Source organism: Desmodus rotundus, chromosome 11, assembly GCF_022682495.2.
Source record: "Desmodus rotundus isolate HL8 chromosome 11, HLdesRot8A.1, whole genome shotgun sequence".
Classification (NCBI taxonomy): domain Eukaryota; kingdom Metazoa; phylum Chordata; class Mammalia; order Chiroptera; family Phyllostomidae; genus Desmodus; species Desmodus rotundus.
In genome coordinates, this window is record NC_071397.1 from 82,204,403 (window position 1) to 82,229,441 (window position 25,039).

Consider the following 25,039-nt stretch of genomic DNA (forward strand, 5'->3'; position numbering starts at 1 on the left):
TTTAGCATCTCTGAAGTCCTAGGCATGGTTTTAGGCACTGCTGCTACTGAGGTGATTAAGTCATAGTCTCTGCTCTCAAAAACTTAGTCTAGAGAGGAAGGAAGGTTTTAAATAAATCAATTGCAATTCACATTGATAAGGCCTGTATTAGAAACAGGAATGGTGCAGAGGAAGCCATGATGTGAGACAGACCAGCTCTTGTGGGGAGGAGAAACTGGGAGGTGTGAGGGTGGGTACCCGGGTCATATATGACCTCTCAGCTGGGTTCTGAAGTGTGATCTCACCCAAGGAAGAAGAGAAAGGGCACTAGAGACAGAGGAAATAATGCAAAGGCATAGAGTTGTGAAAGGGGAGAAGTTCAGTGTGGCTGGGACAGCGGCTGGAGGCAAGGGAGGTACAGGTCAGGACGCAGTTTGGGGGTTCAAGGGCTCCAGTGACAACACAGGGTTTTACAACATAGGCTCTGCTCTCTCCACCAGGAACACTCTCCTCCCAGATTCTCATCGTTCAGGCCCTGTTTTGGTACCACCTCCTCCCAATTCTTGCCTCTCCATCTAATGTCCCTAGCTCTAGCCTACCTCTGCACTGGGATGTCTTATTTTTCTTCGTGATACTTATCTCAACATGGAGTCATTATTTGTTTATTGTCCATTTGCTTATTGAGCGACATTCTTCTAAGACACACTGCAGGACTCACACATGCTACAGAAAAGAACATCTACTTTTTAAATATGCGTGCTTTTTCTTATGTGGGAAACCTATATTTAAGTCAATCTGAGTCATCAACCCATTAAAACAATAACAGAGATCTTTACTGTTTTTTTCCCTGTGAACCCTAGAGCTTCCCACCTTCTCTTCCCATGAAATTAGATAAACCTAGAGTTAGGTAGCAACTGTGTTCACTCTGGGGAGGTCATCACCACTGGGATGGTGGGAACGCCTTGGGGTACAGTATATAGGATGGTACAGGGTATGGATCTTTTTTGGCCTTCCCAGGTTATAAGTTACAGAAATTCTGTGGCAACAAGGGAACATCACCACAGAAATATTATTTTCCCTGAATCTAAAAAGATTAAAAAGCATTTTAATAATCTTGTTAAATTACTATAAAAAGCAAAGCATCATATTAAACGATAATGTTCAGTAAATTACATGAACATTAATTATTCTTGGGTCAGATAAAAAATGTACGCATAAAATGCTTATTCACTCTTCCACAAATACTCTCTTTTGTTTTGTATTGTTCACTCTCTTTGTATTGTTCACCTAACCCTACTTCCTGTTGAGTCCATTTATTTCTCTCCATCTGTCTTGCCATCTGTCTTGTATATGTTGACAATGGCATTCTCCTACCTGGAAAAAACCTTTAATGCCTTAGGAAAAGGTTGAAAACCCTTAATTTTAGTCTCTCACGCTCTGCTTCATTTGCTCCAGTCTCCCCCTTCAGCCTTATCTACCTCCTCCCTATCCCTGGCTTCCTCCTAGATCCTTAAGCACAGTTCTGCCCTTCCCTGCCTCAAAGCCCCCCTCCCCTCACCCTGTCACCTAGGTCCTCAGTCTAGGGCAGCCCCCCTCTCACAGCCCTTTATACTTTCCTTTGAGCACTTAACTTGTAATTATATCGATAAAAAGATATTTTTCAATGACTGTCTCCTTGGATAAACCCTCCCACACATATCCTGCCCCACCCAAAAGCTGGGACTATATGGCTTACTGTATTTATATGGGCCAGCCTAGGGCACTCATTAGACAAACAGATGAAAAAGGAACAAGGAATCAAGGATGACACTGACGTCTCTAGTCCAGGTGACTGAAGAGAAAATGCTACCACTGATAAGCAAAGGGACACAGCTTTCAGAGGGAACACGATGACCCTAAAATTTGAAATTGAGAGAGATGTTCATCCAGTGCATTGTTGGATTTATGGAAAGGAAGCTAAGGAGGGAAGAATGGGATGAAAATAAACAGTTGGAAGTCATTTTCCTGGAGCTGGATTTGAACAGCATGGCTAAGTCAGAGTGCACAGAGATGATCTTTTGAAATGTCTGTCTTTCCAAGTAGACTATAAGCTCCGTAAGGGTACTGCCCATGATGAACTCATCTACTACAGACTGAATATTTATGTCCCCCCAAATTCCTATGTTGAAACCTAATATCTGATGTGACAGTATTTAAAGATGGGGCTTTGGGAGGTGATTAGTTCATAAGGAAGGAGCCCTCGTGAATACCCCAAAGAGCTCCTTCACCCCTTCCACCATCTATAAACCAGGAAACGGGCCCTTAACAGACACTGAATCTTAGACTTCACAGCCTCCAGAACTGTGAGTAATAAATGTTTTTGTTTAAGCCACCCGGTCTATGGTATTCTATTACAGCAGCCTGAACGGACTAAGGCACCGTCTTTTTATCCCAAGTACCCTCCACATGAGAACAATATGCCAAGAAAAAGGGAGCTGCCGGCCCTATGTACTTCCTGTTGAGAGTAAAGACCAAAGGCTCTATTACTTGATGCTCAAAGTCCCTGCTGATCCATCAGAGGAGTTTCCACTGAGTGATGGGAAAAAGACGACTGCAAAACTTAGGTGAAGAACCTAAGTTATAGAATAGAGACCCCTCTTTCAAGAATTTTATCAGAGAAATGTCAGGCTCAAGGGAGCTAACGGTCCAGCACATGGACACAGTCTCCTTTTTCTCTTCCACTTCATCAGGAAGAGTTACTCCAAGATGCCTCCAAGAGACTCTCAAGTGTCTACGTGGGCTTTCTCTTCCATGAAACGCCTTAGAGCAAAGCTCCTTTCTGATTCTCCAGTGTGTTGCGGTCTTCCATTGAATCAGTGGCAAGACCTGAGGCAACTCAGGTTTCAGTGCTGTGGTGGAAACCGGCAGGAAGGCTCTTTGACCTGCTTTGGTTCTAGACTGCTCGAGCCACCCAGGGCAGAAAATCCAGGGCTCCAGCCTGGCTCACCAGTTTTACACTGGGATCTTGGGCCAGAGCCTCATGTAATAATCAAGAGATGCTTTGCCTCACTTCATTTTCTAACTACATAACTACCTCTGGGACTTTTTCTTTCTAAGATTTTATTTATTTCTTTATTGGAGAGAGTGGATAGGAGAGAGAAAGAGAGGAAGTGAAGCATGGATCTGATGCCTCTCGCACACCCCCAACCAGGGACCTGGCCTGCAATCCAGGCATGTGCCCTGACCAGGGATTGAACCAGCAACCCTTCGGTCCACAGGCCAGCACTCAATCAACTGAGCCACACCAGCCAGGGCCCTCTGGGACTTCTTAACTAAATAAGTTGCAAGGCAGGACTGAGTGTGGTATTCCTTAGGAACTCAGCCAAATACAACTACAACAGCACCTCAATTTCAACATAACTTACAGGAAAAAACAAGCAGGGGTGGGTGTGTGGAGAAATAAGGGAAAAGGAGCAGTTTCAGTACTGACATGTAATACTTTATTAAAAAAGCTGTCTGTCTAGCCGATAATACCAAAGATTTGTGAAATGTTTATACATTAATTATGAACAAGGTTCCCCTTTACTACTGTGCTTACCTATTAGAAAAATTAAAAGTTCACTGGACATATTAATCAGAGAATTCATTTTATAGAGCTTTGAAATTTCTTTTCATATCTTGAAATATATGAATATATTTTAGATATAAAATAGAGAACAAAAATAAAACCATTCAAAGTGGTAAAGTGGTGTTATATAAAAGCATTAGAACTAAAGTAATAGTATTTGTGTAAATAACTAAAGATTATTTTAATACAGGCACCCAATGTAAGATTTTTGTATAAATATTCTAGTGCATTAGGTTCTTTAGGAATTTAGGAGCAAATACTATTTTCGTTTTACTTTCACTTAAATACATTGCAAATTAGTGGTAGTATATCATATTAAAATTTAAAAATAATCTTCATGCATTTAACAGTAAGCTTCCTTGCCCATAAAAAGCTTATTCTTACATAATATTTTAAAGTACTAGTAGAAAATCATCACATAAAGCCTTGTAATTGTTCATTTTGATTAATTTTCATTCTTTATAATGTTCCTATGATATTTTTAAAAAGCCTTTCAACTTTACATATGATGAAAACTGAACCAGAATTAGACTCCAAACTAGTAACAATAACACCTTTTTGTTTCCCATTTTTTCAAAAAAATCACGGGCCCCACCCAGCCTCTCAACCATTTTCAACTGGCACATATCAAAAAATGTTTGCAGTTTGGGAAGTCAATCCAGACCTTTAGATTTTAGAAGCAAATTATTTTTATCCCTCCCTTACATGAGCTTTAGAAAAATCAATAAAATGAAGAGAAACTACCAGGAAGCACCTGGCAAATCCATGAGTTAAGGTTTTGTTTACATTTTAATAATTTATAATCAATAATTATGATTAAGTGTGTTCTGCCTTGATTAAAACTGTGGGTCCCTCTGAGAACTGTTTTGAGTTTTGCACATCTTACATTCATAGTAGGAATCCTGTTTTCGCCTGTTTCTATATGCCAAACATTTGTTAAGTACAGTTTTTAAAAGTAAACTGTACTCTGTACAGCCTTATTTACTCCTTCATTCAATAAATATTTATTGAGTAAGTATTATACACCAGCCACTAGGATAAATAATAGAGGCAAAGATGAATAAGAAGTTGATTCACAAACGTGTGAAAACAGGCAAAGATCTACACAAAAATCCACTCTGTATCTAAAGAATATATGGTCCTGAGAAGATATTTAAAGAAGAAAGTTTCCTAAAATAGCCTTTATATTAAAACTGTACATAAAGTAAAAATTGGGCAAGTAAAAAATTATTCATACAAAAACTATACCCTATTTTCAAAGAACAGATCCTATCTACTACAATCACAGGAAAAGTCCACAACACAACAGAAATGAAAATAAGCTAAAATAACATTTTTATGCATATGTTAACTTACTGAGGGAGGGAATAGGTTTTTTAAGTTTTACGTAGTTTTTTATATATTTAAAAGTGCCGAGCAAATGCAGTGAGCCAGGAGAGGGGGCCACCATCATTGACTAACTGTTGAATTCTGCTCTGACAGACACTGGGGACAGCAGGATAGAATGCACAAGAGACTATTCAGTTAGTCCTCTGTCACCTTGTGAAGGAGTCTTAACAGCATTTTAAAAAACATTCCAGCTTCCACAAGATGGCAAGAACATGCAATCTCATGCCTAAGCAGCAAAGAATAGTCAACAGTCAGTAATATATACATTTGTCACCAGTCTAGACTTTTTTTCCTTCCAAAACCAATAGAGGACTTAAAGGCAGTCAAGACTAGTAAATCTTGTATTAAATTTCAAGGCACATGACATTTTACATACTGCTTAGCTTTCCTTTTTGGCCACAAGCAACAACTGGAACAAAAGGCAAAAGATTTTCTGAATAAACCTCTTACACGAGGTATTGTTTATAAAAATGATCGAGTCATTTTCATATGTTCAAGGAATTTAATTAATAGCATTATTTGTTAAAATTTATTTATTCAAGAAACACTTATGCAGCACCTATTACACATGAGCACTGGGGACACAAAGATGAAGAAAACAGACCTTAATCTAACTAACAAAACCAACGGCCTCAGCAGGGAGGTCAGCCATTCAAATGCAGTAGAAGCAAGCAGCTGGCACTGTGGGCAGACTGAGGAGGGAGTTACAAGGGCCTGGGTGGGGACACTTTGAGGAGAGAAGGATCACAGAGCTGTCCAGGAGGAAGCAAGGGAGCTCCCCTGGAAATGAGGGAGTTAATTCTAGGCATGAAGGAGCCTAGAAGAATCGGTTCCATTTCCCAAATCCTTGCGGACAGCAACTATCATCACAGTAAAACTATAGACCTTGAAAGGGAAAAATGGAAAAAGAAACGTAGAATGGCATCTACACACAAGAACTGAGAGATCCCAAGGTTGACTTATTAGGGAAAAGGCAAGCAGCCTCGAGTCTGGGTCCAATCACAGGGCTTGTAAGAAGCGATTGCCAATGAGACAGCTGGATGCCAAAGCTCAGCAGACTGCAAGCTGTGCTAACAAGTTGTTTCCTCCTATAGCCGGTCAGGAGCCCTAAGCAAGAAACTGCATTGATTAGAAAACCATTTACTAGCAGCTACTCATCCCAAGGAGAAGGGATGGAGAAGGAAGGTAAGAAAGCTGAGCCCCAGATGGCCCTCTTGGGCATCAAGGCAGATATAAGGAATGTATTTGGGGAAGACTTGCTCAGCCTGCAATTCCGCGAAAAAGTAAATATTACTACACTGTCTTTGTTCACCAAGAAAATGTTAAACAAAGGAAACCAAATAATTTAACAATGAATTCTTTAGCCTCTCCCAATTTAAAATCCATGACCTTCAAAAAAGTCATGCATGTACTTTTTGTTTCTACTTTTAGCTGAGGAAAATACTGTCAGTAAGGGACAAAACTCAGTGAAGAAAATTGATACCAGTGGCCCAGGCAGAGAAAACCTGGAAGTGACAGTAGTAAATAGGGAAGGGAATAGGTATCGGGCTGAGCAAACAGAAGAACAGTGCTCCTGACTTCAGTTAAAGCTGGAAACATTGGTCCCCTGAGTAGAACCAATGCTTTTTCCAAGCATAAATAGTGCATTTGATAGGATCCCCAGCCAAGAACTGTCTGCCGATGTTTGCACATGACTCTCAGGTGTTCTGTGGGCAAACATCAGGGAGAGAGCTTGGCTCAGGCATCTCATGGTTCAGCCTCCCATGGACAACACCAGATATTAGACAGGAGGTGTGTGAGGATAAGGCAGGTGGGGGCTTAGATCAGGGAAAACACAAAAAGGAAAGTAAACTTCTGGCTGAGTCTCTAAAGACTAACAGAATTAAACGGGGGGGGGGGGGGGGGGGGAGAAGCACCAAGGAAAATTATACAAGAGAGAGTACCTCATGTACTCTGTCTTTATCGCTCTGGAAACTTTTATGCTGGCTGCAAACCCCTCCGTGGATAGGCAGGTTGCCTGCAGATTAAACCAGTCCATGAACCACAGGCTCAAATCTGCATTTGGCCCTGGGGGAAGGCGATTCCTCCTTCCCTTCTCCCAGCCTCCAGAGGTCTCTTGGCCAACGACCATTGCTACTACCCAGCCCTCTCTGTGGCCCTACTCCTTCACTGCCTTGCCCTCTGCACAGCTAGAGGATAAAAATGACAAATTCTGTCCATTCCCAAGGCTGAGATGGGGGAGTCTTGGATGCTGCCTAGTTTGCATAGCTTTAAAAAAGACAACAATCTCACTTTTCTGCATAATACAAAGGGGGACCTCCAAAAATTGGAATTTATTTAATTAAAAAATTGTGTATTTATTCTTACATGTTTAAACTTCAGTCACCTTCAAAGTACTCTCTATTTGATGCAACACACCTATCAAGACTTTCCACTGCTCAAAACAATTTTTGAACTTGTTGATTTTGATGCCTATTAGTACTTCTGTTTTTTGTTCCATCTCTTCCACATCAACAAAATGTTTCCCTTTGAGGACTTTTTTCATCTGGGGAAACAACAAAAAAACGTCTCTTGGGCAAGACTGGGTGAATAGGGAGCGTGGGGCACAGGGGTCATGCTGTTTTTGGTTAAAAACTGCTGAACACTCAGAGCAGTGTGCAGGTGTGCTCGTAAACCACCCATTATGAAATGGGCGAATGTGTTAAAAGAGTCTTCAAAAAAAAAAACTCACTGAAGCTGAATGCAGCCTCTCACAACAGTGCCAGATGGTGCGCTGATACAGATGGGTTCCTAGAACACTCATCTAGTAGGGGAAGCCTGTATTACAAGGGGCCTGCCCTGCAGAAGATAATTCTGGCTCTTTGGGGTCCCCCCCTCATAAGTGTCTAACCACTACGCTGTATACCTGAAACTAGTATTTAAGGCCAACTATAATTGAAAAATAAAAAATAAAAGTAAAATAAAATACCAGGAGGGGAAAGTGCCATATTTATACATTCAGTCCATCAACATGTATAAGTGCCTATTATGTGGCAAGCACTAAATCAGTTATTATAGATACCAGATAAACAAGACAGACAAGGAAAAGAGACATTAAATTACATTTTAACAATCCCTTAAAGTACCTAAAACTGGCCCTTGTATGTCAGACCCTTCTAATAAAGGATTTGTCAATATCCTCTAACACTGGACTTCACTTTTCAGTTGTTCCTTCCTAGTCACTTCACATATGATGCAAGATTCATGGAGCAAAAGCTTTTTTTTATATCCCCCAAAGAAAGTATGCATCGAAAAACTGAATCTTAAAACAAATAGAGATTTATTTAATAGCTTTTAAAGGATTATTTTAAGATGTAATAGCTGAAAGAGGTGACTAACAGAAACATGCAATAAAAAAATTACACACATCTTAAAGACAGAACAAAAATAGACAAATAGTTACATGATTATTCTTGGCTTTAATGAAAAAAGAATGCTCAACTTAAGCTTATAAATAACTCTAACACGCTGGATTCAGGAAAAAATTTCCTAGTGATCACATATTAGGTATACATTACGGCTCAAAAGTTAGGCAATACTGTCTTCTGTGACTGAAGGGGACAACTACAAGTCTTGAAAAAGTAATTCTCACAGACTAAATATAAAGTCATCAGAGGGTTGTAAGCCAGTCCGAGCCATAAACTGAGCTTTCAGCATGAAGACCAGATAATCACAAACTGAAAGCGGGTGAGGAGTCTCCAATCACAGTCCATTTCTCCTTTAATGCTCTCAGAAAATCTTCTTCAATTAAGTGTGGCTTATGCTCTGCACAGAACTCTGTTTAGGTGACCTACTCTTACTGTCCTGATAAATAAACCAAAAAGAACAAACCCCAAGAAATACAATTTGCAAAAAAAATACTGGTTGCTTCACATCTGCCTTTGCAAAATTATTCCAATATGGCTGACGTTATTTTCAGAGAAAAGCACAAACCTATGAAACAGCAGTGGTCTGGCAAAGTTAAGAAATATATAAATGCCATAGTACAGTTTTGCCTCAAAATTCCCAACTCACAATACAGAAGGCAAGAGCTTTTGTGTTAACAGCTCACTTGCTTCTGGGACCACTTGAGGATGGAGTGTGGCTCTTCTTGGGCTATTCCAGATTTAAAATCAATGAGAATAGGTAATGAGAAGCAGCTACAATCCTGGATAATCAAGAGATTATCCATCAAGAAGAACATTCACTATATATTTAACAAGATGAAACCTGCTTCTTTAATACAACCTAACTAAATGCAGACTCCTGAGCTCCATGAAGTTTGGAAATTGTGAGGCAGCACTGTTCCATTACGTATTACCTTTTACCAAGCAGTAAAAATATGTGTCTTATTGTTGGAGGAAAACCAGGGAGACACAGCAATATCTTAATTTTGTTTCCAAGTGTGAAGAAATTTGGCTGAAGTAGAAAAAAGTCATTCTTAGGATATCAAGGCTTTACCTGCTCAAAGATTTCATAAATGGGCATCAAATGAGCCACAGGTAATGCCAGTTATAAATATAATCATAAAACTCCATGAAGGTTACTTAAAGCTCTGTCACCTACAAATTCTTGCTGGGAGTTTTCTGCCTTTTGTCTGCCTTCTGTTGCCTGAAACAAAGAATCAAGAACAAAGGATTCTGTCTGAACTTTTAAACATCCCATGAATCTAGGCAAGCCATTCCCTAACTTTTCATTAATGAACACTAATGAATATTTACACACATTAGCAGCTTTTAAATGCTCCTACAATTTGCCTTCTTAATTAGTATGTCTTTGCATCTAACTCATTTCTTTATTAAAAAAAAACTTAAAAAGTGAACTTTGTAAACATACGAGGTCTGTCCAGAAGGTATCCAGCCGTGTAATATGAAAGAGAGAGACATTTATTGAAGATACAGGAAACAATGTACATAGGACAATGATGTATGCCTCAGTCCCCTTCAAAGTAGGTATCCTGGAACCCCACACAGTTCTCCCAATCGCCATCAGCTGCCCTGTCGTATTTTCCTGAATCTCATTGACAGCCTGATCTCTTCCCTTTCAAAGCTGATTTTAGTTCTGGGAAAAGCCAGAAGTCACAGAGCGCCAAATCTGGGCTGTAGAGGGGCTGAGTCCCCTGGGTGATTTGATGTTTCACCAAAACTCTCTGCACGAGACGTGATACACGAGTGGGTGTGCTGTCAGGATGAAACTGCCCATCACCAGTTGCTCATAGCTGTGGCCTCCTGAACCATCTGAATAGTTTACACGGAGGAATGTTCAAGCTTAGTGTGAAATCTGATGCAGATCCGTTACTGTACTTGCTCAGTCATTTTGAATGTGACAGCTACATAGTACACATGCTCACTCAATAGTGCCTACCACCCCCCACTGACCAGTAAAGTTGTCATTGTTCACGCATGCGCATTCCAGTCCACTCTCCTTGGCTGCCACATTGCATGGGTATCGCGCAAACCATTCTCCTTATATTAACAATGGCTGGACTTTTTCCAGACAGACCTCATACTATGTTCATGAACTTTTTTACCTATAGTTCGGTGTAACATAAATTAATCAAAAGTAACCCCTATGACACAGGTATGCCACTCATTTGAATACATGCTAAATGGTCTAGTAGACACTAACAAAACACTCCTAGAACTTACATGTTAAGTCAAAAACATAAATGACTGTACAAAGATTTCATACTGCTGACAGCTCTTAACTTCAGACTTTGGAAACAAATCTCAGACTTTGGAAACAAAGAACGCAGACCTGAAGGTCGATGTTCATTCTAATAAACACAGCAGGATCAGTCCTTGGGTGGTCCAGTCATGTGTTATATTTAATGATTAAATGAATTTTCTACACTAGTGATTCTATAAAGAAAGGAAAGTCTTCGACTCTTTTAAGAGTCTAGGCTAGCATTTCCTTTCCAATTTTATTTCAGATTTACCAACACCCAAGTGTAATTTAAGCACATAAAATATTGGCAGCACTAAGTTGCTTGGCAAGAAAAGTCAAGCCAACCATTCTTGTCATAACTCACGTGCAAGCTGCAACACTGTTCTCTAATTTCACTAGGTCACGCTAAGCCACTTATACCCCAACTGTGCTTTTCAACACACACACACTAAGAGAGACATTAAGTTTTAAAGTTAGAGTCCCTGACCCTCTAGATTGCCTAACTGCATAAAAACCTTTTCTTACTCTGCTAATATATAAACAGTGAACACCGGGCCAGTGTGCATCTCTTGGAAAATGACCAGAATTTAATTTTGAAAAACTAAAAGCTTACTGTCCAGATTATGAATATCTGAATTTTTACTGGAGTCAGCCAAAACTAGTACCCCAAGACCAAATCTAAAAATCTAGAAATTATTTTGGTAGAGCTGATGTACATCAAAAAATATATATGACTCAAAATAAGTAGACATATTAGGAAGTATAATTCATAAGTGTTGCTTAGAAGCTTCAAAGGTAGCCCACATTTCAACTTCATTTGCGTATACCATAATACAGATATGATTCCGCATCTATGATGTATCTAATGCATACCGGCCATCTAGATTCCATTATCTAAATAGAATTTTGTTTGTTTACCATTCCCATTCTGGCTTAGACATTCAATAACTTGGCATTCGGGGGGACTGTTTGCTGTCAACCAAGGACCATACACTCCAAGCATCAGCAAAAAGCAAGCAACACAATTATGGACTATAGGCCTAAAGAATACAAAGATAAAATTACAAGAACTTCCGGTCAAGATGGTGGCATAGGTAAACACGGCTCACCACATTACACAACCACATCAAAGTTACAACCAAAATACAGAACTACCATCACTCAGAACCATCAGAAATTGAGTTGAATGGAAGTCTGACAACTACGGAATTAAAGAAACCACAACCATCCCGACTGGTAGGAGGGGCAGAAACATGGAATGGGCTGGTAGATGAAAATTCAGGAGGAACATCTCGGGAGCAAGGAGTCCCAGCCCCACACCAGGAACCCCAGCCCAGGGTTCCAATACCAGGAAGGTAAGTCCCCACAACTTCTGGCTGCAAAAACCAACAGGGATTGAGTCGGTGGAAGAAACTTCTCGAGTCCCAAGCAGTTCCTCTTAAAGAACCCATGCAGGAACTTATTCATACTCACTCCCTCTGAGCTCCAGCAACAGAATAGCAGTTTGAGCGGCACCAGTGGCATAGAGGGAGAAGCTGAAGCGTATGGCATCAAAGTGAGAGCCGGGGGACAGAAAGGCGGGCAAAGGCCATTCATTGTCCCTTTTTTGAACCCTCCCCCAACAGAGCCACAGAGCTGGCAGGCTGGTGCCATATCTGAGACTCCATCAACCTGGCTAACAATGTTTACTCCTCCCTGGAGATCCCCAGAGACTCCATCCCACCCAACTTACATGTCCACCCAAGCAGCTTTTTAATCAAATGGCTAGTCTTGGTTCATGCTTCACAGCTTCCTAAATCCTCTCAAACAAGCAACAGCCAACCTCAGTGAGACTCAACCCTTGTACCACTTGCTAAGTGTCCTCAGGCATGGCACAAGCAGTAGCCAGCCTAAATTCACAGCTTGGTTTCAAGCCTAAAGCAAGTAGCAGCCATCTCAAATGCTTTATAGCTCAAGCAGAGTGACACTGGGCAAAACACAAGCAGGGGCTGAACTTGGCCCACACCACCTGGGAAACCCCAGGGCCTCTGGACAGCTAGAGACCATGCTGGAGCACAACCACCCTGCCCCCACACAGCTGATACTCCACAGAGAGCGGAGGCTGGTAGTAAGTGTTCACAGCCAGTCCTTGAGGCTGACTAGACTGGGCAAACCCCTCCCACTGATCCGTCAACTACAATCAAGGCTCAACTACAACAGGAGGGTGTACTTAACCCACACAGAAGGCAGAACTCAAGCACCCTGCTTGGGTGAAATGGGAGGCTGTGCCACTGGACCCTGTAGGACAATTACTACCTAAGACCATGCTACCAAGAAAGGGAGTCATAGTAGCTCTCCTTAATACATAGAAACATACACAGGGAGACTGCCAAAATGAGAAGACAAAGAAATATGGCCCAAATGAAAGAACAGATCAAAACTCCAGAAAAAGAACTACGCAAAATGGAGATAAGCAATCTATTAGACCCAGAGATCAAAACACTGGTTATAAAAATGTTCAAGGAACTTAGTGAAGATCTCAACAGCATAAAAAGGATCCAGTCAGAAATGAAGAATACACTGACTAAAACAAAGAACAATTGACAGAAAACTAACAATAGAGTGGTTGAAATCAAGAATCAAATCAATGATCTGGAACATAAGGAAGCAAAAAACCACCATTCAGAACAAGAATTAAAAACAATCCAAAAAAATGAGGATAGTGTAATCAGCCTCCAGGACAACTTCAAGTATTCCAACATTCACATCATAGGGATGCCAAAAGGAAAAGAGGAAGAGCAAGAAATTGCAAATCTATTTGAAAAAATAATGAAAAGAAAAACTTCCCTAATTTGATGAAGAAAATAGACATGCAAATCCAGGAAGCACAGAGAGTCCCAAACAAGATGGATATAAAGAGGCCCACTCCAAGACACATCATAATTAAAATGTTAAAGGTTAAAGATAAAGAGAGAATTTTAAAAGCAGCAAAAGAAAAGCAGTAAGTTACCTATGGGGGGGGGGTCCCATAAAACTGGCAGCTAATTTCTCAAAAGAAACTTTGCAGGCTAGAAGGGATTGGCAAGAAATATTCAAAATCATGAAAAACAGGGACCTACAGCCAAGACTGCTCCACCCAGCAAAGATATCATTTAGAATCGAAGGGCAAATAAAGAGATTCCCAGACAAGAAAAAAACTAAAGGAGTTCATCATCACCAAACCATTACTGTATGAAATGTTAAAAGGAATTATTTAAGAAAAAGATCAAAACTATGAAAAATAAAATGGCAATACATACCTACCGACAATTGAATCTAAAAACAAACTAAGCAAACAAGAACAGAGAATTATGGACATGGAGAGCATTTTGATGGGTGCCAGATGGAAGGGGGCTGTGGGGGAATCGGTGAAGAGGTGAGGGGATTAAGAAGTACAAATAGGTAGTTATAGAATACCTATATGGGCTGTAAAGTATAGTACAGGAAATGGAGTAGCCCAGAACCCATGCACATGAACAATAGTGGGGGGACTGCCCAAGGGATTGGGGGATGTTGGATGGGGCAGGCAAAGGGGGACAAATGTAATAGTATAATCAATAAAATGTAACTAAAAAGAAAAAAAGAAATTACATTGTTGGCATATTTCAGTTATCTAAAACAGTCTAGATTTTTTTAACAAACTAAAAAGATTAATGAAAGAGAATTTAAATACAGATCAAATGGTACTACTATAAAAACAATATATGTTTCCAAGTCTTAGGCCATAATGCCATGTGTTTTCACAAGAGTCAGTAAAAAAATTCTTCTTCATTAGGAATTATAATACTCCTTTGAAATTCAAATTGAGATCTTATCAAAATTTATAAAAGAGCTTAAAGAACTTTATAAAATCTGTAATTTTATTTAGTTTTCAATATGATGCTAATTTCATATAAAAATAAAATGGGGAGCCTAATGCATTTATAAGTGTGTAAGATTTTTATTTTCAATGTATTTGCACATCTTTTACAGCAATAATAAATGTTCTCAACTGGACAGTTCAATTAAATCACCTACATTATGAAGTCCTTAAAAAATTCCCTTGAATTTGTTATTTAATCACTACTCACACACATGGCAGTTCCCAATAATTATTTATTAAACTGTTGAACTCAATGTGTAGGCTACAACATCATAATAAGCAGAAACCACTCAATTTGTACAGGCCTTAGAAATATTCTAAGTAGTTAACAAACATCTACTGATAAGACTGCAATCCTAGTATTAATGACAATTTAAATGCTTTCAAACAGAAAATTTCTTTCTGGGAGACAGGAGAGCACAGCTAAAATGAACAAATTATGAAATCAGACAATTTTAGGATCAAAAGTTGACTCCAGCCCATGCAGCCATGTGACTCAGAATGTTGATAATCCTTGCAGGGTCACAGTTTCCCCATAGGTAAAACTCATCTACTGATGCTATCCGCCACATAAAGCTGTTCTAAAGGCTGAACAAAATCAGGCACGACAGTGACACAACACATGGTAGGTAATGCATGGTGTTCATTTGGGTATGACCTGCCTGAATTACAAGACCAAAATAATACACTATTTGGCACGTTGAATTTCACAGCAATTTGCCAGCCCCCTATAATATAAAAAGGATAAGCCTGTTTGGAGCAGTCTCCTACTGAAGTTCCCATTAATAATGATGATGATTTCCTAGCATAAAAATGAAGTTGAGTTTGTGGACACCACAAGCATCCCACTGGCATATTTCTGACTTGGATCTGGCCAATCCGCCTCTGGGAACTATCTGATTTTAAAAAGATGTGCACCTTAGTTCTAGTAGGTGGCTTGTACCTCTTTTCACATCCAAAACCTAGGTGACCGACATCCTAATATCCAATTCGTACATGTTTTCTGACCCGAAACAATCATGATTAGGATAACTGGTTAAAACAAGTTACTAGGGGACCCTCTCAAGGTGATACCAGCTCTGGATGGTAGAGTAGCTGAGAAAAGAAAAGAGGCCCTTTAAAATCAGGTCAGGTAACAGCACTTGAGAAACACACAAGCAAAGAGCCTGCTGAGAATCACTAACTGTAAAGAAAAGTCGTCAAAGACTTGGAACTGGGCAAAAGAGAATAGTGGGTATTGGGGCTGGGCTCTGTGTTAGCACATCCTCTGAGAGCTACCTGATTTTAAAAGGATGTCCTAGTGATGACCATTTTATAATGCTGTTGGGATGAACATTAAGTTGTGCAAAACTCACAGCAATGCAAGTAATTGTTGTCCACAGCAACGCAAATGAATATTGTCTGGTAGAGATACAATCCCCACTGTAGAAAAGATGACTCCAACATCTATATTTACAGTATTGTCTTACAGGCATCAGTCAGTTCTGCAGCACTTAGCAAATTTATTTCAGCATTCCTGGTTATATACATGTATATATCGGCTCTTCAAATTCTCCTTTAAACCAATTTTAATATTTTAGTGGTTTTCTCATTAAATAATAGTTAATTAAATTGAATTTTTGACATTTATGTTTATAGAGGTCCATAATTTTAGATTTTTGAAAATTATAATTTTGATGAAGGAACAGTTTCCAAGGAAGACAAGTTAATGCAGCAGAAAGGGGCTTTTAGCTTTGTCCAGAATTATTTCTATAAACAAGAGAAGTGAAACAAATGTGAAAATGTTTAAGTTATTATATTTAGGTGGTGAATGCATGAGTGTTATATATTATTTTATGTACTTCCTTTATAATTGAAATGCTTCATACCTCAAATTGAAAAAAAAGTTTTAAAGAATTAGTTGGGTGGGGATAAATGGGGGAGTACAGGTAGTTCCTCCTGACTTCTTACTTAGCATCAATTTCTCCCATGGAAATAGATACGTTAAAAGCCCCTATTATCTTGTAGATTTATACCAGCTTCTCTTTTGTCGTTCTTTCGTGCACCTATCATAGTGGAAGGAGCGTCACAGACAATGTGTAAGTGCTTATTGAACTGAATTACTGGGCATATGCTCTAACACTGGGGGAAAGTGAATGAGACTCAGGAGGCAAAATTTCTCAAGGACCCATGGAAAAGAAGTGTCCCCAGACTTTGTTGTCAACTCAGCTCTCTGGCTCACTCCAGAGAAGGGCTGGTCTGTCACTTGGCGGTCCATCCTACTACCTTGGCCAGAAAGAAAATAGCCAAAGGCTTGCGTGGAGGAAGCTCAATTTACAGCTCCAGGCCAAGCAACTGGTAACTAATCAGGACTCAATCTAGGCTATAGGCTCCCTCTTTGGTGGTGACAGAGAAATGACAAAGTCAGTTCGTTGATGGATTATTTTCCAAGTCTGTTCATAAGAAGTCACTGAAATTTGTTAGCAAGAGGGCACCAAAACTTAAGTGTCATCCCCATGACTCTTCCTCATAATAATGATACGTGGACCAAGATGTTATCCTCTCGGACAGCATGTGCTCTTCAAAATCTTTCTCACTGCAAGTGGAAAGAGTGGTATGGTGGGGAAAACACAGGAATCATTTGGAAGTCAGAAGACCTAAGTTGGACTCCTACTCAACCACTTGATTTATTCTGGCCAAGTCACATACCCTCTCCAAGGAGGAGTTTTCTTAACTGTCAAATACAGATAACTATTGCATGGGCACATCTACTTATTGTATGGAGGTAATAAGATGAGCAAAGGAGTACTGCGCAGAACATACATTTATACTATCGTTCTAATATATACAGCTGCACGAAACCACCTGCACCCCGGTGTGACCAAACTAAAAACTGGGGAAGGCCTAGCTGGAGGTAAAAGCCATGGCCCCTAGACGGAAGGAATCTCACTGCTGACCCTGCCGCCTCAGGTCTAAGACAGCATTTGTTGCAATAAACATATTAGAAATCTTGAATGTGACGTTAAGGAATATGTGACATGTAATACCCTGGGTTTATTTATTCTCGTTGGACAATTTTTAAGTAAGAAATAGCAGTAACCAAGATTTTTCAAGGAGGACGAAAATTCTCTGGCTTAGGCAAACACTTGGCCTTATAAGGTTTGGAGTCAATGAACAGATGGCCTGACACTCACTAGGGCAGCTCTCCCCATGTTTCTGTTTCTTAAGAGTTCTTAGAAGAGACTAAAAGTGTTGGAAAAAAACTGATAAAATTGGTTACAACCATTTTTAGAGACTCGCTGTATAAAGGATAACTTCCTTCCTGTATGAATCATTTACCAAAAGCAGTTGCTTTTTCCTCATTGTTGATTACATACTATACCAGAAAAGGTTTGCTTGTAATGGAATGTTTACTATTACCCTGTACAACTTCTGTGGCATTTATTACACAGGTCTGCTCTGTTATGCTTTTCAGTAGGAGATGCTGTTAACGTTTACATTTTCCCTCTGCCTCCCCTAAGAAAATTACCACAACGTAGCCTGGGCTGTGCATCTTCTAGTTTTATGTTTTCCTTAGGGAAAAAGAGATGTTACAAAATAAAATGCACTAGATGTTAAATACTCACTTTAAAATTATTTTTTAAGACAAATCTTTAAAAAAATCAGCTTTGTCTCATACCCTTACTCCCTTTCTAGTAATTTGGCACATATTTTGATCAACATGTTTAGTCAATATATTATATTAAAGAGAAAAGGCAATATATTAAAGCAACTAAAAAAATCCAATGTGTTAAATAAACAGTGGATTTTTAAATAATTTATAATTTTGTTTTGCTTTCCTATTTTTTGCAATACTAATTTTACTCCTTGAAAATAAGGGTATCTTTCTTAAGTACAGCCAGTTTCCCCATCCAAATTATGGAATGGCAAAGCTATTTTCAAGAAGATTTTGAGAAGAACAAACTTAGTTACCAATTCAATTACCAAATGTTCAGCTTGTCCTATTAATTTATGGTCACTTGCTAAATTTATGTCAGAGCAACTTCATAAATCTACATTAAGAAAATAAAAGATAAAGGCATTTACAACAATTGAACAAAAATCATATATACCCTTCCTCAGGATGTGGGTTTCTGATTTCTTCCTGATATCCAGATAGCTGTGGATTCCAATAACTGTCTACTCCGACTTCATTTACCATGCTCAACTCTCATCTTGTCTCATGTGGAATAGGATGGTGTTTGAAGAGACTACCTGGGCAACTTACTTGGAAAGCAAATAGCTGGGACCTGTTGATGGACACTTACACATTCACTGGGCTTTGTGCTTGTCAATCTCTCATTCCTCCACAAAAAAAGCTGTGACCCAATTTTATCCTGCAAACCAGAAGCAGGAACTGAATGGGCCTCTAACCAGGCCTCCAAAACAGGAAGCAGGGGACAGTCCCTGAAGTCACGAGACAGGAACTGACCTGTAACAGAGAACTCCCAAAGGCTGGCAGCAGCCAAGGTCACAGGTAAAACAAGGCCATACTGTGCACTTATAATTAGGCTTCACCTACCAGTGGAACCAACTTGAACTACCAGCTGATGAATGCCTTAAGCAGACCACAGGCGACCGAGTTGAGGAAAGAAACCAGGATGCCAGGAGCCTGGGAACCGGGGCCAGTCACGACAATCTGCAGTTGAGTATTTAGGGTACGAAATGGATGTTCTAAAAACAAACTTACTTGTGTCCTCTGGAGTTTTCCATTTAGTTTTGCTTTATTCCAATTTTCTGGTACAGCTCTTTTTGGCAAATTATAATTTTGTCTTCCAGAAAGCAAAAGGAAGCACAGCGCTTTGGGTTCACAGAGGGTGGGCAAGGGCGTGCCAGCAAAAAGTCAAAAGGCCAGAGACAACTCATGTGCAGGGCACCACTGAGGTATGTTTTCTAATCCCTTCCTAACCATACTTCTCCCTTATGAGTTTGTCCACGTCCACTGTTTTGATAACTTTGCTAAGGCTTGTTGCTTCCCTGAGGCAGCAACACTGAGAGGCGGGAAGGGGCCGGGAGGCAGATTAGGCCAGAGGTGCTCAAACACTGCTCAGCTGATTGGCATGATAGGCTGACTCCCCTGTGGCGAAACGGGGAGAAAATAATAATGAGTTTTCCCATACATTTACTGTATGCAAAATGCTAGCCTTTTTCTCAGGTCATGCCAATCCTTCCTTTGTCCTAGACCTCACTACAGCCCCTCATCTCTACCAATCCAAAGTGAGGTTCCTGGCCAAGACGCTACCAGAAGGTAGGTGAAAGCAAAAGTTACTAATTCTAACAAAGCACAGGTATCAAGTCCCAGTTTTAGGTTTCAGTAACATAATTTTCCTCAAGGTTTGAAAGAGTGAATGGGTTTCACACTTCACGTCCACTGAGTTAGCATGGCTTCTTCCAGGCTAGTCCCAGAATCTAACCACCATGGATAATACTGTTTCTGAGGCAAAATGTGCTCCTGGTTCCAAGCAGCAACCCTAAATCATTTAACCTGCGTGAGTGAATATAACCACTTCTGGTTTCATTTTCTTATAAGCAAGATGGGGGAATAATAAAGCCTATTCTAGCTATACTTCTAAGAACTGATGTTCATTAAAAAATTGTTATGAGACCCTGCCAGTTGTGGGATGGGAGGTTCTGTGTGCCTGAATGGAGCAGCTCTGTATCAGTAATATCTGTATCACTGACATCTCTCAGCTTTCATAGTTTTTCTAACTACAATGCAGGGGGCTGGAATGCTAGCTTGGCATTGCAATCTGAGCAATAGTCTTGTATATACAAATATATTTTCATAAAAGCTTTAATAGAACATTAGTTTCCCCTCAGCAAAGGAATGAAAGTGAGAATGACAAATGTAGTTAATAACCAAACTAGATTATAGTTTATTGATCACACAGGGAAAATCAATAAAAACCTTTAATGGCAATCTATTCTTTAAAATGATACCAGTACACATAGATAGAAGACGCCTGTGAAAATGTAGGCAAGCTGTAACTTATTCATTCCATTAAGTTGGGTTTTTTGAACACCAACATTCCTTTTAAATGTTAAGCCCTCATTAAGTTGTCCTTGCTTACCTTTCCATCTCAGTTCGAGTCACCTCTGAACCCAGTGAACCCATTGCACCCACAGGTCTAATTCCAGTATCTGTTTCTGGGAGCCCAAGGCATTCTCGGTGGACCTTCTCTGAGGCCCCATTACAGCCAGGCTTTCAATCTCCCCTCCCTACCAACTCTCAACTCCTTGGGGCCAGGAATATGGTATATATAAGTCTATGGACTGAAATAATTCATTTTGTATTAATAATGTTATAATTTTAAAGTACAGAATTTGAAAGCTGAAGGGAATCTCAGAAACCCTTCAGCTCTTTTCTGAGATTTTAAATGACTTGCTCCCAATCAGAAAAGAACCAAGGACCAGAATCCAAATCTTGAACTCCTATTCCAATGCTCATACCATGCTGCCTTGCCTTTGCAAACTTATAGGATTAAATGAGGGAATCAGTAATTTAGTTCAATCCTCCACTTCCATCCCTAGTCAATTTTAAAAGCCTTTTGGAGATGAAGAGCCTTGCTCATAATTACATGGTTCAAAGCAGAGCAAGGGGGGAAACTCATATCTAAGCTGCAGGGCAGCGCTCTTCCACTATATCATCATAATTCAGCTTTCAAATGGAGGTGGTGGATGTACTGCAAACGTCAGCCCATCCCAGGGACCAAAATCCTGCCAGGCCCGTTTTTTCACAACTTACAAGCTAAGAATGGCTTTTATATTTTTTTAATGATGGTGGGGGGAGGAATAAAAAAGAACAGTATTTTGTGAAACGTCTAAAGTTCCAATTTCAGTGTCCATTAATAAAGTTTTATTGGACCACAGCCACAACCAGTTGTTTAGGCATTCTTTATGGCTGCCCTTGCATAACAACAGCAGAGTTGAATAGCTGTGAGACAGACCTCCTGCAAAGTATAAAATATTTACCATCTGGCACCTTCACAGAAAACTCTGCCGAATCCTGGTGGAAAATGGACATTCACTCTTTTAGAAATCAGAACAAAAGTTCCAACTTCCATCAAACTCAGCAACCCTCAGTTTAGAAAAACAAAGGGTTTGAACAAAACTGATTCCTATCTTCACTCTGTCCCATCTTCATTCTGAATGAGAAGGCTCAAAGTCCAGGTCACTCACATAAACAGCGGTTAAGCTGGGGCCTGTGCAGTGGAATGGGACAGAGATGGCCTACCAACACTGGACTTTCTAGAGAGTCTCCCCACTATTGCACAGGGCACCTAAATGGCTCATTAGGTTCCTGTCAGCTCCCTGTCACACGATTTCAAGGTAGAGAGCCTCCCTTGACTCTGAGAGTAAATCACCCCAGCTAAATGGAGACAGCAAGGGTAAAGCATGCTCTTCAGAGTTAGCCACCAGAAGTGGAATCTGGCATTGACCAGTTGCTATGTGAATCTTGGAGCTGGTTATGGATCCTTTGGTCTTCTCACCTAAGGAGAACATTTAAGAAGGTACTTCCTTCACAGGCTTGTCGGGAGGATTAAATGAGATATAGTCCAATCGTCAGGTCCCTTCTAATCTTCCTGTCTCCCTTTTCCAGAGACAATATCTGAAGAATAAACAGTAAGTCAGCCTTGCTAGAAAACCTTCAAATTAGTTCACAGTTTAAGATTCTTTAATAGAGCCATATAAAAAATACCCAATCTATAGGTATAGTAAAAATAAGCTATTTGGTTGGGTGTTTCCCTCACATATCTCTCAGTTCTTTGAAGCTTCTGCCAAATTATAATCCCAAAATAAGAGTGCTGTAATTTCTAGAAAAGTTATGTTCGTGCAATTTTTATAGCAAGCCACCCAAAGAACCAACTCACACTATATTATACTCATGTTCATTTATGAAGACCGGCCAAGACTGTAAAAAAAAAAAAAAAAAAAAAAACAGAACCAGAAAGTCCCAGTTTATTTAGTCTGACTTCCTTAACATAAAGTTCTTCTTGTTCTTAAAATAGTCAGCTCTGGCTGAATTCCAAAACTGACACAAACCTACTTCAGGTGTTTTGAAGAAACTGAAGAAAATGAGAACTGAAAACAAAATTGGAATATAAAACCTTTTATGTGATCACAAATGCAAGAACCTTATTGTCTGAAACAATCATTAAATCAAATTTTCTGCCCACACTTAAAAAGTAAATAAATATTCTCAACATTGGTCGCACAGAGTACTGAAAGTTAATTTCAACAACATTACGTTCAGTATTTGCTAACACACAGCTAACTGCTTCAGTCACTACACCTGCAGTAACACCAAAATCTGTGATAGATTGAAAACACCCTCATTTTTTCAGGGACTATGCTAGTAATCACTTTAATGGCCAATTTAGTCTTAGTTATCAAGATAGCATATCAGCGTTTTAAGCGATGTTAAATTACACACTTTCCAGCCCATCGTGGTTTTATGGGGTAATAAAAACAGACCCTAGTTCTTTCACGGAAATCCTACGATACCTCGCAAGTTTAGTGTATGTGACAAGGAACTATTACTCTTGGAAGTAATTACTTGAGAGTACAAACTGATAAGAGATGGGAAATTGAAGCCACTAAACTTGTTTACGTAAAATGACTTGGGAAGATCATGACACGACACGCAAATTTATATAGATACACTGCTGCAGCTGGCTTCGTGGCGTAAGTCATGGTTTCTGCACTCCCAAAACTACACAGGAAAAAATGAGAACGTCATCTAAAACGGTCACAGGTAGATACACTCGTAGAAGGACGATGTGGGCCCAACCTAAACAGAAGAGAAACCAAGACACTGAATGGAAAACGGCTGCTTGGGACAAGTATCGAGCACGGCTGATGAACAGAAGTTGTCTGTGAGGACCACCCCGGCCCCAGGGCTCCAGCGCGGGCCGGCGGGTGAGTCGGTCGGTCTCCCGCACACTACACACGGGCTCCAGCACCCGCAACCACTTTTTCCCAGGAGCCGCGAGCGCCAGCAGCAGTCGCGCAGCTCCGCTCGCTACCCCTACGGTGGGGCAAGAAGTAATTAAGTAGGAAGCACGCCCGCTACCCCCGCACCCTCCCACCAAAACGTACCTTTCCTCCTCCGCAGGGGCCCCTGACTGTGGAGGATACATGAGTTACCTACGCACCTGCATTGTAAAAACGGTCCAACACCGTGGTCTCCCCAAAGTCCAGTTTCCCAAAATGGAGCGTCTCCAGTGTGGCGCCCACCGTCTCGCACGCCTCCCGCAGGCTCTGCAGGGCCTCGCTCTCGGCCACCACCAGCTGCCCCTGGCTCTCTTCGTTGATCACATAAGCCACTGTGGTCCGTCGGCCGCCTCCGCCACCAGAGTTGCCCCGGCAACGAGCGGCGCTGCTCCCGGAGGGGGCAGCCGGACAGCCAGTGCCAGGGGCAGCGGCACTGTCCACATTCCAGAAGCTGCCCGGCGGCGGCGGCTGACTCTCCTCGCCGTCGGCCGCCGCTCCTCCCGTCCGGCAAACGCCGCCCTCGGCGAAGGCGCTGAGGACCGAGGGGGCTAAGGGTGGCACGGAGAAAGTGATGCCCTCGCCAGCCTCCGTGCTCATCCTTCCCGGGCGGGTCGCGGCGGCGTCCCCCGCCCAGCCGCACCGTCTGGGCAGCCACAGCTCCGGGCTGCTCCGCGCGCGCCGGGCTAAGCAGCTGCCATCGCGCGTCGCGCCCTCCGCGCCGCGCCGACGCCTCCTCTCGGGCGCCCTTTCTTCCAAAGGGACGCCGCTACCCGGCGGCGTCTCGCCCCTCCTCGGCGCCTCCGTGGCCGCGCTGCTCGCCCGCTCCAGGGAGTAAAGTACGAGGGGTGGAGAAGCGGGTCGAGCGGCAGAGACAGCGCTTCCTTTCGCTGGCGGACGGGCAAGACGACTCGCAAGCCTGCTCGGCGGCGCAGCTCTAGGGCGCCGCGCTCGGGGCGAGGAACGTCCCAGACAGCCGCCGCGCGTCCGCAGCTCCTTCCGCGCCCTGCGTTTGGGGAGGGGCCAGAAAGAGCGCCCTCTGGGTGGCGAGCTACCTGGCCAGCATCTCACCGGCAGGCAGGCTCCCCGGGCTGCGTCCCGGCACGGATCCGCCTCCCTCTTCGGCGGCAGCTCCCCTTCATCCGCTCTGTATCTTCCTAGTTTCCTGGCCTCCTTTTTTTTCGATGGCTGCAACTGCTTAGTTCCAGCACCAGCCTCACCGCTGGAGTCTCGGCGTTCGCAGCAGCCGCCCGCCCCGTGTGCTACGAGCTGCCGGCCGCCCACTCGTCGCGGCACAGAGCGTCAGGGCCCGCCCCGGAGGAGGGCGCTGATGGGAAGCTGGAGCCCGGACGACACTGATCGCGCCGCGACTCCCAGACCACAACCCCATCGCAGCGTGGGGCAGAGGTTTCTTGCCGTCACCAACCAGGCCCCCTCCTAAGAAGACCTGGATTAAGCGAAACTCCGGAGTGCACGCGACAACAGGGTGG

At 41.6% G+C, this 25,039-nt stretch overlaps 1 protein-coding gene across 2 annotated transcripts in view; it reads right to left on the reverse strand.

The window, feature by feature from the left end:
- MAP3K5 (mitogen-activated protein kinase kinase kinase 5) overlaps positions 1 to 24,589 on the reverse strand; it is a 176,890-nt gene extending 152,301 nt beyond the window's left edge. Inside the window, exon 1 of one of the 2 annotated variants that reach the window (XM_024551895.3) lies at positions 23,714 to 24,589. In XM_024551895.3, the coding sequence (XP_024407663.2) occupies positions 23,714 to 24,149 (436 nt within the window). In that variant the 5' untranslated portion in view covers positions 24,150 to 24,589. The remainder of the gene's footprint in view (positions 1 to 23,713) is intronic. The other variant, XM_053914076.1, reaches the window with a different exon arrangement.
- Positions 24,590 to 25,039: the final 450 nt, after the last annotated feature.